The sequence below is a fragment of the Rhinatrema bivittatum genome, chromosome 2, assembly GCF_901001135.1.
Source record: "Rhinatrema bivittatum chromosome 2, aRhiBiv1.1, whole genome shotgun sequence".
NCBI classification, from domain to species: Eukaryota; Metazoa; Chordata; class Amphibia; order Gymnophiona; family Rhinatrematidae; genus Rhinatrema; species Rhinatrema bivittatum.
The window spans coordinates 175,131,908-175,148,234 of record NC_042616.1 but is presented as its reverse complement, the minus strand read 5'-3'; the positions used below and the strand labels follow the sequence as shown (position 1 = coordinate 175,148,234).

Here is a 16,327-nt window from a genome sequence, read left to right as displayed (position 1 = left end):
TTGGTTTGAAGCGGATCAGATTCACAATGTGTAGATCTCTATTTTGAAATATGAATTCTGATAAAAGTATATAAAAGTCAAATTAACTAAGATCTAAAGTGCATTTGGGCTTTGATTTAAACTGTAAATTCAGTGGGTTAAAATAAAACAGTTTCATATTCAAAACTGAGAAAATACACATGCAGGTGCTTCCTTGGTCTTGCACTTAAATATAAGGTCAGGCGGAAAGGGGATAAGTTTGAGCAAGGGTTAATTCTTTGAATCATATTAAGATACATATTGTGTATGTATCACCAAAAATTGACTACCATCATTCCATACCCATTAAGCACCAAAGAAACTATAGTTATTGTTCACTCTATGTACTTTGTTAAATAGTAGAAACAGATAAGTTTTCCCGTGGAAAATAAAAGATTACATGGAGGTGCTGTAGTGCAAGAAAAATGTTGTAAACCAAGGAAGCCAGTCTGAATACAATAGATGCACTTTGTTTAATCTACCGGTCCTAATCTTTTAGGGGTTGAGTAATGACTGGGTGAAAGATAGATACATCAACCAAGACCTAGTCACCTCAATCAGTTCCAAACTGGTTGACCAGTACACCAATCAATCAGAGGCCTCTGCAGTCAACAATTTGCAAGCCGATGCAATATTGTCTGCTGAGCCTAGCGCAAAGGTTAAAGGTTAACGAGCTCTTGGATGCATGTTTTGGATATGCATCCATAACCCCCAATGCAATAAGGAGATCAGCAAATCTAAAATGCGTGTCCAAACTTGTACATAGCTTATAGGGCTCATCACATGTAAATTCCATGTAGATGAGGCTATTAGCTATTAACCTGTGATGCAAAAAATCCCCGTCTGCTCGAGGCTTACTTTTTAATCTGTCAAATTTTATGCCTGCCCAGAGCAGGCATAAAGTCTTTCCCGCGCATCAAGGGCTCAACTTAAAAACAAAAATTTAGCTTTTTTGTGGTTCCTCCTTCTTAGTATCGTCACAATACTAAGTAGAAAGAACCACAGAAAGCAGTACCAGGCAAAGAACATCTTGATGTAAAAAAAAAAAAATTTCGAAGTGCACAATGTACACCCACAATATATACTCTCAGGGCCGTGTATATTGTGCGTGGGAATTGTACCAATATATTAGCTACTGCAGGATAAAACAGATGCTCATAAATTGAGCGTCCATTTTGGTAACCTGCGCACAGAGGGCACTTAATATTAATTTATTCACTGCTTCACTTACTGTCAATTGGTCCAGTCATTGTCACATGTCAGTGAAAGCACCAATCCCCTTTCAGAATGCTGTTCTGAAGGGGGATTGGTCCTTTCTCTGACACTTGTCAGGCTCCTGTGGATGCACAGTCACTTCTATTGGGGGCCCGATGCACAGCACTAGGGACGCTCAAATTATCATTTGCATGTCCCTTTTAGCACAGCAGCTCATTTGCATATTGCATCTAGTGCCCAGGAGAGGTGGATGTGTGTGTGCACTCAAAAAACACGCGTCCACTTTGGACGCGCGTGTTTTTTATGCGGATGATATTGCATTGGCCTCTTGGAAAATTAAAAAACATTGTCGTTTCAATGTATTATTTTCATTTATTAGTTATCCTCCTCCATGTCCATGATATTTAGTGAATATTTAGCATTATCATCTATAATTGTTACTCCTGTTGTGATCTATGCCATCACAGACTGCATGAACCAGTTCGGTAAAAGTTCATATGATGCAGCTTATGACACTGCTCAATTTAACTGCTTCCAAGATGCAAACAGATCACAAAGCAACAACTTAAAAAATGATGATCATAATATTTAAAAGCGCTAGTTTTCTTTTTAAACACTTTATGGCACTAGGTAAAGGTTCTCAACCCAGTCCTTACAACACATCTAGCCAGTCAAATTTTCAAGATATCGACAATGAATATTAGGAATGCACGATCCAAAAAATATCATTTCATGTTGTTTGAGAGTTGATTGTTGATGTTGTTAATGCTCTCCATTTTTTTTTTTTTTTTACATTTTGGAAAGTGTGAGCTCTATTTCTGAATAGTGTACACTATTTGGAAACAGTGCACACTACTTGCTGATAGTCTGCACTGTTTCCAAATAGTGCACATTATTCAGTGCTAGTGCACATTAGAAATAAAAGATGAAAAATCACAAAATTTTGTGACTTTTTCTATCTGTTTTGAAATGTCTGACATTGTCATTTCAACAAATGCACATCTGCAATGAATATGCGTGAGATAGATTTGCATGCACTGCTTCCATTGTATGCATATCTATCTCATGCATATTCATTATGTATATCTTGAAAATCTGACTAAGTATGTTCTGAGAGCTGGGTTGAAAACCCCTGCACTAGAATATGAAGTCTTCCATTTATCCCAAGGAGATGTGCTCCTGTGCATAATTTCTTGCTCTATTCCAAATTTCACAGATCAGAACTCTTTATTACAATTTTACTCCAATTTCAGCAAAAGGTTTTAGGGAACTGAAAGATACATCAGTCGATGGAGTCTCCCATTGAAACTAATGGACCTTCACATGCATGCTTTTCAGCTCTTTTTATGTTCCTTCAAACTTATACATATCAGAATGGAAGGGGCTTCATGTAGCATTTCACTGTTTAATTGTAAAAATCTGCCAAAATGCATTTTTCTGTTTCTTCAAAAGAAAATGTCTTATTGCTTGGTTTTACTGTGTGAGAAATAACTTAAAAGTTCATTTGATAGGAACATAATTGAAGCACCAAGCATTTGCAATCAGATTGTTTCATTTGTTCACAGCATTCTGGAAAATCAATTAATTTTCATTCATTTTCATAATGCAGTCTGTTCTAGAAACTGAAGTTCAGAAAACAGGTGAATTGTAATACATAGCAATAAATTATGACGTGAAAAGGAAAAGATGAGAATAGATGCTTACAGCTGGACCAGCAGGACCTGTACTGCCATCGCTACCACGAGCACCCTGTGAACAAATATATTCAGATAAATGGTCTAGCATTGGATAACATCACTCATTATAAGGAAGCAGAACACAGGCATAACTTTATAACACCTGTGCGCACCCATATATGGCTATGTACAGATCTATCCCAGTATTTTATAACCTGTGTGTATCATATGTGCGCGGGTTACAAAATAAACATAAATTTATCCAGAAACATTCACAAGCATGTAAAAGAAATGTGTGAACAGATATTCAAATTAGCCAGATAAGTTCCAAACTTATCTGGCTAAGTGGCAGTTTTGTTGTTACTTAGCCAGATAAATCTTAAAAGTGCTATTTTTCCAGCTAAGTAAGTTAGCCGGATACAGGGGTGGACTGACAGCGAATTGAGCCCCCAGACAATAAAAGTTATTGGCCCCTAACCACCCATCTGTGACTAGGGGAGAGTGGGACCATGGGCCTCCTATTGCTGTGGGTCCCTGTTGTGGGCCTTTGGTCACTGCCCTATTGTTCAACTGGTCAGTTCACCCATTGCTGGATAAATAGTAAAAGTGCTACTTATCCAGTTAAGTAAGATAGCCAAATAAATCTAAGACTTATCTGGCTATATAACCAGATAAGTAGCGCTTTTAAGACTTATCCGACTATCTTACTTATCCGGATAACTAGCGCTTTTAAGGCTTATCCGACTATCTTACTTATCCGGATAAGTAGCGCTTTTAAGACTTATCTATCTTACTTATCCGGATAACTAGCGCTTTTAAGACTTATCTATCTTACTTATCCGGATAAGTAGCGCTTTTAAGACTTATCTGACTATCTTACTTATCCGGATAAGTAGCGCTTTTAAGACTTATCTATCTTACTTATCCGGATAAGTAGTGCTTTTAAGGCTTATCCGACTATCTTACTTATCCGGATAACTAGCGCTTTTAAGACTTATCTGACTATCTTACTTATCCGGATAAGTAGCGCTTTTAAGGCTTATCCGACTATCTTACTTATCCGGATAAGTAGCGCTATTAAGGCTTATCTGACTATCTTACTTATCCGGATAAGTAGCGCTATTAAGGCTTATCCGACTATCTTACTTAGCTGGATAAGTAGCGCTTTTAAGGCTTATCCGACTATCTTACTTATCTGGATAAGTAGAGCTATTAAGGCTTATCCGACTATCTTACTTATCCGGATAAGTAGTGCTTTTAAGGCTAATCTGACTATCTTACTTATCCGGATAAGTAGCGCTTTTAAGGTTTATCCGACTATCTTACTTATCTGGATAAGTAGTGCTATTAAGATTTATCCAACTATCTTACTTATCCAGATAAGTAGCTCTTTAAGATTTATCTGGCTAAGCGGCGGGTAAGTGGTGCTGGACTGCTGGTCACATGTATTTTTACTTTTAGCTTATAAAAAGGGAGGTAATTTTAAAAGGAGTTACACACATAAATGTAACATACTCTCATAGCCATTTTAAAAAGCTATTTACACATGTAAAACTGTGATTTACACATGTAAATATATTTTACCCATGTAAGTGGACTTTTGAAAATTGCTACAATATATGTCATTGAATTGTCCATAGGATTTGTTCGCATAAGTGCATTTTACACGTTAATGGCTTTTGAAAATTGCTACAATAGTTTTTTACATTTATGTGTGTAACTCTTGAAAATTCACCTGGAGTGCTCCCAGACCTCTCCTTTTTTCATGCATATATTTACACATGAACCTTATTTATGCATGTATATTTTACTTTATAAAATAATATACATATAAGTACATGCTATTTACACACATATATGCTAATTTTTCCACGCAGAACCTTTTGAAAATTCATCTTTCAATGTATAAAAAAGCAACAGAAATTCTAATGTGTTTTATGAGGTTTAGACAGTGTTTATTTGAAGGTATAGAAATTGTGGTGTTTTCTTGCTTTTCCAGGCCATTTTACAGGAATGTTCATAGGCAGTTTGTCACGAAAACAAAGTGCCGGACATAAAAAGTACTTACAGCTGGGCCAGAACCACCTATGCGTCCTCTCTCACCAGGGAGGCCCCGAGCACCCTGTAAAGCAGGAAAAAAAAGAAACCACATTTGTTATTGCAGAATATAACTATTCAACAGAACAAGCTGTTCAGTTTGTCACTTTTGACAGTATTACATCAGATCACCAAAAAGAGTTGCAGTTTATTCAAGTTTTAATTGTAATTTGAATGAACTCTTAAGTTAAAATAAAACTTTTATCTGGTGGGGGGGACACATATTTGCCTAGCAAACAATGATGCAGTTCTGAACATTTAATTTATTATATGCAGTATTCTGTACTGTACATATTAAAAAATGTGCCTTGTTGTGTTATGAAGGTTAAATACTTACTTGTTGTCCTGGGCTACCATTTTCACCAGGGGAACCAGTTTCACCCTGTTAAGAAAAGTGAGGAGTTTTTTTGATCATTTTCTTTACATTTCAAGAAAAATCTCTACAATAAGTAAACTTAATATAACCTACAGTTTCTAAGTGTACACATTTATCATGTAGCATACATAAGACTATGCATAGGGAGGGTAATTTCAAAGCATCGTTGGTGAGTTATGCAGCAGCTTATCCCCACAATTCACATCAATTTTCAAAGTGAACTTGTAAGCCTAAGGTTTCTTTGAAAATTCTGCAAACGTACTCACACAAGCTCCTCTGCACAAAGGAACACCCGCACTTTGCAACGCGTAACATGTGTTCCATGTTTCTGTGTTCCATGTAAAATAACCCCGGTCTAACCCCAAGACCAGGGCAACCTTTTCGTTACTTGTAAACCGGATTGATTTGTATTGCATACAGGAATTCCGGTATATAAAAATTAAAAATAAATAAATAAATAAAATGTGCATGGGAATTTACGTGCATACTTTTTGAAGTCTAAAGTATTGTGTAAATCCAAACTCCGCCGCAATGCCACCCCCCTCACAACTCCTTTTTTGTGTAAACAAAAGTATGCACAAACGGCCTGATTTTCAGAAGCCTGCACACGTAAATTTCAGGGGTTACGTGCGTTGCCGGGCCTTGTGCGCAGTGCACGCATTTTCCAAACGGCACATGTGCTCACGGGAATCCTATTTTATAACATGCGCGTGCCAATGCGCACATGTTATAAAATCGGCACGTCCATGTGAGCGCGTTGGGAACCTGCCCACATGGACGCTCGCGTGCTCCTTTTAAAACTGACCCTAAAATTGGATTCCATGCATACTTTTAAACAGGCAACCCCATGTAATTTTATAAAAAGCCATTTACGTGCATAAACCTGTGTTTTATGCATGTCAATAGCTTTGAAAATTTACCCCCGAAAGCTTTGTTAAAATCAGCAACAGTGCTTTGTTAATATTTTTTTAGGAAGTATTTTAAGCCACATAGAAAGCAAAACTCAATTTCCCCATGAAATATCTATTAGCATGTTTTTTGTTTCGGTTTTTTTTTTTAGCACAAAGGTTGATTAAAAATGCAATTATTTTGTTCTGGATTACGAATTTTTCTGATGAGTCAACCTTTGCCATCCATACACATACCACCCTACTGACAGCTCTTGAACACCAGTGGAGGTAAAATGTTGATGCTATTATGTGGTAAAATGTATTACTTTATGCCTTTAATAAAATTGTTTTTTTTAAATAGAAGCAGAAACCTCTGAAATACCGAAAAGTTATTTTGTGAAATAAGGCATTTCCAGCTAATTACCATCTTATGTTTCAATTGAACAGAGTCTCTCAGCTTGTGTTAAAAATTACATATTAGAACAACAAACATTTAACTATGCACAGTAAATTTCAAAATTCACCAACTATTAAGCTATCACACTGCCATAGGTAAAGAAAAACTTCTAATTGAAATAAAACCAGATGAGAATAGCTTTGTGTGGAAGTGTAAATTTACTAAATGGTTATCGCCAACCTAAAACAAATAAGGCTATCAAGATGAGGGTCTGCCGGTGTGCGCATGTTATAAAATCAGGTGGCTGTGCGCACATGTGTGCCGGATTTTACAATCCGCGCATGCATGTATGGGCAGCACATGCGGAGGGGGATGTATGTGTGTGAACTTTTGCAAATCACGCACAGCAACGCAATCGGGCCTTCCCCAGTTTCCTTCCAGTCTGCTCCAATTAAGGAGCGAACTGGGAGGGAACTTCCCTACCCCCCCTACCTAAACTCCCTCCCACTTCCCCTCTTCCCCTCTTCCACTCTCCTCTCCTCCCCATCCCCTAAACCCTATCTGTCTATCCTTTTTTTTGTTTGTTTTTCAACTTACTTCAGGGCCGAAGCTGAATTAAGTTGCGCCGGCGCAGGAGTCATCGTGACAGCATACAATGTCGCAGTCCCGGTCCACTCCCCCCGCCCCTTTGAAATGACCCGGCACTTGTGCTAGTACCGGGATTTACGTGCGTGGCCGAGCCCGTTTGAAAATTCGCACGGTGTGCGCAAGGCCCAGCCACACACATAAACCGCGAGCAGGCCTTTTAAAATCCGGCCTTTATTTTTTTTTGTTTAGTATTCAAACTGGCACATACACTAATCGAATAACATCCTTATCAAAAATGTATATTTCAATGGTCAAGATAATTGTGCATCTCAGTCAACTGGATAAGCTCTTATGTCTTTCAAAGCTGATTGGTTTTTCTCTTTCCTGCATTTCTCTTGAGGTTTGTGTATTTTTGTACTATGACTTTTATTGCTCTGTTCCACATTCTGTGATTTTTATGTAAAAACAGAAATTAAAATGAATAGTACTAAAGTTTAGAATAGTGAATCAGTTGTATGAAAAGAGATTCTTAAAAGCTTCCTGAAAGTTTTCTGAATTAGAATTACTTACCTTAACACCTTGAACACCGGCAGATCCCTTCTGACCATCAAAACCATTGTGACCCTAAAAGATATGGAAACAAAATTAAAAATAAATATTTCTTTCAGACATCATGTCTGATTCCTCCATCTCACTCTTAACCCTAAACTTAACCCTAATCTAGGGCTTCACAAACCTATTCTAGTGACCCTAGCCGGTTGTGTTTCCAGGATATTCACAATGAGTATGCATGAGATAAATCTGCATATACAGGGTCCCCAAAGCATACGACCTTATCTCATGCACATTCTTTATGAATATCCTGAAAACTCAGCTGGTTAGGGCATCATCACAACTGTTTTGGTAATCCCTGCTCTAATCCTTGCCTGTATTTTCTTAAGAATTTAATTTTGATTTTTCTTCTGTTCTCAAGAAGAATCTAAGAACATATGAGCCACCATACTGAGTCAGACCCAGGGTCCATCAAGCACAATATCTTATTTCCAACAGCGGCCAATCCAGATCACAATTGCCTGGCAGGATCATATCTAGTATCCATGCTTCTTATGCGCAGGGATAATCAGAGTCTTGCCCCAATACAATATGGACTTTTCCTCCAGGATCTTGTACAATCTTTTTTTAAACCTAGTTAAGTGGTGAATTTTCAAAATGTTATCTGTATAAAAATGAGCATATACACACATAAGTAGCCCCTATTTATGTCTCCTGTATTTTATAAAAGTAAAAAATAGGCATGCATTTTCACTTTCACACATACATAACAAAGGGCAGTCTATTGGCATTCTGGGTGGAACCAACATTTACTCATTTAGGCCTGGATTCATCATTCTATCGCAGAACAATGAATCCTGCGAAAACGGGGGGGGGGGCGGGCCTGCCAAAGCCAGCAGCCTTCGCACCACTGCAGTGTCTTTGCTGCCGGCTTTCGCACTGAATAGCGCCACCGTGAAAGGTGGTGCTATTTGGCATGCTACCGGCGACAATAAGGTTATTAACCTTATCGCCGCCAGTAAAGACATCGCAGAGTCCGCCCCCTTGCCGCCCCGACTCCTCCCCTCGCTGCCATGACTCCGCCCCAGGATGCCATCGCACGTGAAAAAGGCCTTTTCGCACGCGATAGAGGCTTATCGCATGCGATAAGCCTTTGAAAATGACCCCCTTAAGTTGCTATTTTAAAAGACACTTGCACATATAGATTTGCCAATTTATGAAATTTTACATCAGTTAATTATCTGGCATAAATGTGTTTATTGTGTAATAGTGACAGGGTGGGAGGACTGAGTGACCTGGGGAAGTTCAGGCTGAAGAACCAGGAAGATATTGACAACCTGGAGAAGGACTGGGTGAACTGGTGGACTAATTGTAAAACAGGCAATTTCCTTCATGTATGTGTGTTTTAAAATACACTGACTTACACGCATAAATCCTAATTTATACAAGTAAGTCCTACTTTGTTTTCACATGTAAAATATATGTATGCATATTTTTAAAATAGGTAGGAAAACTATGTGCGTTCATTGCATTGCTATATGTTGTTTCAATGCACTGGATGCATTCACGTGTAAGCCTACATACGTGTGTATTTTGCAGGACAGAGATATGCATATTTTATGAAATGTGTGTACATTAAACAGGCGAGTTATGAAAAGACTAGCATAGATCTGCTTGCAGCCTTCAACGCGCATATATGCTGCAGTGCACATTTGTTTGAACGTTACCCTTTAAGAGTATATTGCCATGCAGAAATCTACAGGTTTTTATAAACTGTGCATATCAGATACACGTGTATTATAAAATACGTGGACGCCTAAGATACGCTTGCGTATGTATGCTTATGAGCAAATACATGCAATGCGCTGAAAGTGGGTATTTCAATGCAATGAATGTGTGTACTTTTCCTACCAATTTAAAAAATATATGCATGTGTATGTTATACACAAAAAAATAAATCCAATATATGCGCAGAAGTTGGTATATTTTAAAACAAGCGAGTGTAATTGAAATGACTAGTTTCTGATTCCTCCCCCAGTTCACCCAGTCCTGCTCCAGGTCATCAAGACCCTCCTGGTTCCCAGTTCACCCAGACCTCCCACCCAGCCAATAGTAGACAGTAAACAAGTTTGATATCGATTATGCAAGATAATTAGCAGGTATAAAATTACACGAGCAAGTTGCCAAATGTACACATGTAAATCTCTTATAAAATAGCAACTTTTGCAAAAATCTGTTGGCCCTACCCCAGAATGCCCAGAGACTGCCACTTTTTTTGCACATATATCTATGCATGAATCCTAAAGTACACTCATACTTTTGATGTTTATAAAATAGTGATTACATGAGTACAAGCTACTTACACATGTATATGCTAATATTACATGCATAAGCACTTTGAAAATTCACTCCAATTGTCTTTTTAACACCCTCCATTAATGAATTCCAGAACTTACTTGTGTATTGAGTGAAAATAATATTTTCTCTGATTTGTTTTAAATGTGCTACTTAGTAACTTCATGGCATGTTGCTAGTCTTTTTAATTTTTGAAAGAGTAAACAACTGATTTATGTTTACCCATTCCACTTCATTCATGATTCTATAAACATTTATCTTTATTCCTCTTAGCCATCTTTTCTCCAAACTGAAAAGCTCTCACCTCTTTAGCCTTTTCTCATAAGGAGCTGTTCTATCCTCTTTATTATTTTGGTCACCCTTCTCCACACCTTTTCTAGTTTTACTATATCTTTTTTGAGCTGTGGTGACCACAATTACACACAGTACTTCTAGGTGTGATATTCTCCATTTTATTCTCCATTCCCTTCCTAATAATTACTAACATTCCGTTTCCTTTTTTGACTATTTATTATTTTTTATTTTATTTAACAGTTTTTTATACCGACCTTCATAGTAAATAACCATATCGGATCGGTTTACATTTAACAGAGGGTATAACTGAAGGAACAATTCAGGTAAACAATAGATAACAATAGATATGAATAAGTCAAAGTTACAATCAACGGGAATCGAGAACTTGGAAGCTTAAAAACAAGCTGGAAAGAAGATAAAGGCAGGAATAATTATAAAGATACGATAGTGAGAACGGGTTAAAGCTTGAAGGTGCTTTAGCCTGGAGGTGCCAGAGTCCTTTTCCTGTGTGGTAACTCCTAATAGGATCCTAAGATCATATAACTGAAGGAGCTACATAATTGTTCAGCAAAGACACAAATTATTAACCACACTTAACGCAGATTATTATATCAGGAAGTGGGCTGTGTTCTATGATCTGCTATAATATTACATGAGACAGCTCACAGGATATCTGCTGTGTTAACATTCTATATCAGCTGAAAAAGCAGGATTCCATTGTGATTCTATAGATGGGAATATAGCTCAGTGACTGGATCACAGATGAATTAAGTCTTGTGACTTGAGTTCATTTTGGTTTTCCATCAGTTACTGCACAACTCTGAATAAATCACCTAAGCTTCTTGTACTCCAACTTTGGGTATGTGCTGTTTGGTAAAGGACCTTTTGTTTAACTTGTACGCAAGTCATGAAGCATAAATACAATAATTAGTATTGATATTGCTACTAAAAAATCTCGAATACTATTTGCATCATTGAAAGTTTTGTATCTGAATGGTTTCATGCCTGTATGTTTTTCTGCTATTATTTTAGTGATTCACTATCCTTATGAGCTATTTTCTCTACCATTTCAGCAGCCAGTTTACTCACTCTGATTCCTTTAAAGCCGGAAAGACCAGGAGTTCCAGGGAAACCACGAGCACCCTTGAAAAGAAAACAAAATGTTAAAATGGTCTGCAGTTGTAGATATAAATGTGCAAACTGGCAAATAAGCAGGTTTTCCCCACAGAGAATGCTTTTGTGTAGTCAAATAAATAACAACATAGATTTTATCATAAAAGTGAAAACATAGCAATTATGAGGCCGATATTCAAAATGGCCGCTGAATATACAGCGCTCGTTAGCTTATCCAGCTAAGTAGCAGAGCCGCATGGCAGCTGACTCAGTCAATAGAGAATAGAATTTAGCCATCATTCCATCGTTTTTCTAGTACTTTAGGGTGGCAGGTTATTCCATTTGGATTTGGATTTGAAGTTTAGAATTAATAACTTGCATTTTCCACGCTGAGTTCAAGGTGAGCTACAATTCAGGTACTGTAGTCATTTCCCTTCCCCAGAGGATTTATATTGTAATTTGTACCCGAGGCAATGGAGGGTGAAGGGATTTGCCCAAGGAGCGTTTGTGAGAGAAGCAGGTCTCCCTGATTTTCAGCCTGCTGCTCAGTCAGTATCACAACTGTATTATTATTTCACTTTTAATCATATGCACTTACTTTACTGATCCTTAGTCAATTACTTTTACTAATATGAAAACCCACCTGAGGACCAACAGAACCCCTCTCACCAGGTCTTCCAGGTTTGCCAGAGGTACCCTAACATGAATGAAGAGGTGATGCAATTAGTTAAAGAATATTTTGCAGCAATGGAAATGACTTCTTGAAGAGACAATGTACAATATATCTACTACTTAACATTTTTTTTTTAGCAGTACACAACATATCTGGGTTATTGTTTGGATGTAGGATATTTGTGTGTGTGTTTTGCTATTTATCAGTTGATCTACTTTGCATTAATCATGTCCCCCCCCCCGGTATGAATGAGTGCCTGTGTGAGGAGTGCCTCCAGGCTCTGTACCTACTTGATGACATGAAGAAGAAAAAGAAGAAAACTACATCAGAATTCATGCTGCTGTCCTACCTATGGATGAAGGAATGCACTTGCAAGTTACTATGTGTGTCCTGGAAGAAACCCCAAATCTCCAAACCTCCCTTGAATTTACCAATTTAAGGTGCTCTCTGTGTTTACTAGCAGCTTCTTAAGAATCCTGAAAATGTGAAGCCGAAATGGTGTTTCATAATTTGTAAAAACCTAGACTTACATCTTCACCAGCCTTTCCAGGTGGACCACCTGGACCTCTGGAACCAACAGGACCCTGTTAAGATATACCAAATGTAGTTGTATTAAGCCAATTGTTGTTGTTTTTTTTTAAATGGAATTCATTATAAAACTTTGTTTTAGCACTCTAGGAAAGTGGACTTACAGTTTGACCAGGCTCACCGGGCTCACCAGGAACACCTTGAAAACCGTGAGACCCCTAGGGAGAAGGTAGAATGGTTAGGAATGTGTTATACTATCACTGATCATTCATATATCTTTACATCATACATTTCAGGTTGATGAACAGCTTGACTGTTAGCTGAATGTACTTACTGGAGATCCAGGTGGACCTTGTGGGCCTCTTGGTCCCATTATTCCCTATTAAAAAGAATAATAACAGTATTTTAGTACTGGCGCCCTAGTATACTTGTAGAGCAAAACAAAAGGCAGAATTACTAAACGACCTAATAAAATAGCTATTATAGCAGTTCAATGATAAAGATCAAGTGCCGCAGCCCTGCCCTGAACGCGGTACTTCCTCATTCGACTTTTCTTTATTGGCCAGGCAGTTTTCTTCCACTCCGTGTTTCTAGCTCTCTCATGGCATTATAGCCCTTTTTTTTTTTTTGGACAGAGCGCCATGAGCCTCCATTTGCAAATATATTAGGGACTTTTCTTCCTCAGAAATCTTAACAAAATCTTTCAAACCCATTTGAGCCATATAATGGTCATTGCAATTTCTTTATTTATTTCTTAGCCCATCCAGAACTTTGGACAATGGACAATCAACATATTGTACCAATCAATAAACCCCATCCTACATTAAAATACAAACGTCAAGAAATATAGTCATCTTTGTAATTGTTTTTACCTATTACAAATTTAGAATATGTATGAGATTGTTGTGTGATAAAATTAGCAATACAAAAATGTGTGCTAAAGTTTAGAGCACATTTTTAACCACCTTGCTAGCAATTCACTTTACTACTGGTATGTCTACCACATGGGAGTTATAAAACGTGCTCTGAAAATTCTGCTAAATTGTAGTATAGTTAACATCTGTGCTAAAATGGTAGCTAATTTTAACTTTACTATTGTTTTTAACTTCAGGATTAAGAAGTGGAAGTTAGGTTGAACTTGTACCTTTAACCACTGAAGAAAGCCATCAGAGGTTCTCTCCTTAGGGATTCTAGACCTGAGGCCCCAGACCTGACAGACTCTCTCACCCAGGACCCCTGGACCAGGGAGACTCTGCCCTGAGACCCTTGATGAAAGTGCATCTGTCCCAAGCTACCCTAAGCCAGAGTTCCTCTGATCCGAGCCCTTGGACCCAGGATGTAGTGGGTACCCTTCTGCCCAAAGGCTTTCATTATAATAGAAAAGTGCTCTACACTTCCCCTCTGAAAGTGAAATTAAAGTTTCAGCAGTGAAAACTCCTGCTTCAGGTCTAGCAGGCTTAAATGCACTTTTTTTCATTAGTAGTCATGGATAATTTCCTTCAGTACTATACTACTTCTATAGAAATGGGCTATACTTGGCATACTTTTTTTTTTTTTTTTTTTTTTTTTAGTGCGATTTTTCATGCACTAAAATCTTTATTAAATTGGTAGTTAATTTAGTACACAAAAATATGCCAAAACGGTAGCAAAAAAAAAAATAAATCAATAAGCTTACAATACTTTTGTACATTGGCACCATAGACTGCTTTGTGAATGGCTGTAGCCTCCAATGCGCAGATGGTATCTGAATCATAATTTTAATGATTCAGTCGCATAAAGGTAATTTTCCAAGGAGTTCCACGTGTGAAAGCATCATATAATCACAGAAATCTTCCAAGGTCCATTTATGCGCATAAAGTAGTTTTACATGCATAAATCATTTTGAAAATTTCCTCCTTAAGATATAAGTCAAGAAATGCAAATTAATTTCAAAATGATAGCTTTTAAGAGAACAAAAGGAGACCAAACCTAATCAAATTCCTATTTTCTTCTTGATCTTGTGTTTTAAACATTGGTACCTGTTACCAACATTTTTCTATTCTATAAATATTGCTTCCATGGGCTCAACATGCAAGAAACTATTTCTGTGGAAAAGATAGAAAAGAGAATATTTACCAGTTTCGCTTCAGCTAAGTATGTTGTAATATCCCATTGCTGTCTGTCTTTTCCTTTCATTGCATTTTATAAGGGTATGTGTTCTAGATGTGCTCATTAAAATGTATTGCATGGTCCTGCAAACCATATCATTTACTGTGAACTTGTACGTTAAACTAATAATCAGCTTTTTGGTGATGGCCCATTGAGAATTTATTCAACATTGCAGTCTGTGAGATTCAAAGAAAGGAGGTCTTTCAGGAAAAGATGTATTAATTTTATCTGTAATTCTTGAGAGATTCAACTTTACTTCAATAAAATCTAATACTTCTTTTCTGATTCCACCATAAATAAAATGAAGAATTTGAAAGACAAGAGTAAGCTTTTTTCTGGTTACCCGTGCTCATTTTTGTAATAGTATATAAGAAGGAAAGAGGACATATCAACTTATTTCAAAACATATTTACATCCAAATCAGTAGTAAAAAATCTTTAGAAATGAATGGCTGTTTATAACCTTTTAGTTCAATTAAATAGGACTTTACAGCGGGGCTTCTGTGAATTTTTCTTTGAACACTGTAATTATTTGCAGTAGGAGACTGGGATATGTCAAAGATCATGTTTTCAAAATCAGTCCTTCCTTTTTTGTCATTTTAACATGAAGCATGTAATAGTGCTGTGCCTTTCGGAACTGAGCTAATAATGTCAGTGCGGGAATGGATTTCCATGTATAGAACTGGCAGAAAGTCACTGCAGGAATGTCCAGTCTACCGGACCTTTAAAAGTCAAGTTCCCACTTTTGTATAGAAAAGCACTGTTCTTTAAAAAAAATCAATGCCTCCTATGCTAAGTGATGGCAGTGATCATCCACAGTAAAATTCTTAAAAAAACAAAACTCTGTGGTATTCTCATTTAGGACACTACTCACCTAGGACCGTATTCATTTTGAATATGATTTAAAAAGAGATATTGGGTGATGCAGGTGTTTTAAGAGCAAGTAAACCCAGAATGAATAATCAGGCTGAGTCAATGTTTGTTTCAGGATCAGCTCCTAAAGTCCATATGCTATAGACACAAACTGAGTGAAAATTCTTAAGAATCTTTGGGACATAAGCGGAACATGAAAGGAATTTCATTGTGAAAAAAGGCTTTTATGAAGTTCTATTAAATGATGAACTTGAATTATTTTAAAGGTGACCCAGACCTGATTAGCCAGACCTACAACTTTTATACTATGGCCTACCACTATTCACTTTAAAAATTAATTAAGAACAAAAAAAGGACTTATCCAAAGTGCATTGGGTTAAAATAAGTCATATAATTTTCTCTAGGTTACATTTTGTACATGAATACTACCTCAACATCAGGAAGCAGGAACACCTTTGTCTAGCCAACAACTTTGTGTGAGAGCACTACTAGAAAACATCATACTGTATAGACAATAAATACTGACCACATTTCA

General features: G+C 37.2%; 1 protein-coding gene across 1 annotated transcript in view; it reads right to left on the bottom strand.

Annotated features, from left to right (window-relative positions):
• The window catches only part of COL1A2 (collagen type I alpha 2 chain), a 79,339-nt gene that overhangs the window by 51,016 nt on the left and 11,996 nt on the right, over positions 1-16,327 (bottom strand). Inside the window, exons 7-15 of the mRNA XM_029588900.1 lie at positions 13,107-13,151; positions 12,937-12,990; positions 12,775-12,828; positions 12,215-12,268; positions 11,548-11,601; positions 7,828-7,881; positions 5,344-5,388; positions 4,978-5,031; positions 2,938-2,982 (exon numbers count right to left, since the gene is read on the bottom strand). Coding sequence (XP_029444760.1) covers positions 2,938-2,982; positions 4,978-5,031; positions 5,344-5,388; positions 7,828-7,881; positions 11,548-11,601; positions 12,215-12,268; positions 12,775-12,828; positions 12,937-12,990; positions 13,107-13,151 — 459 coding nt within the window. The remainder of the gene's footprint in view (positions 1-2,937; positions 2,983-4,977; positions 5,032-5,343; positions 5,389-7,827; positions 7,882-11,547; positions 11,602-12,214; positions 12,269-12,774; positions 12,829-12,936; positions 12,991-13,106; positions 13,152-16,327) is intronic.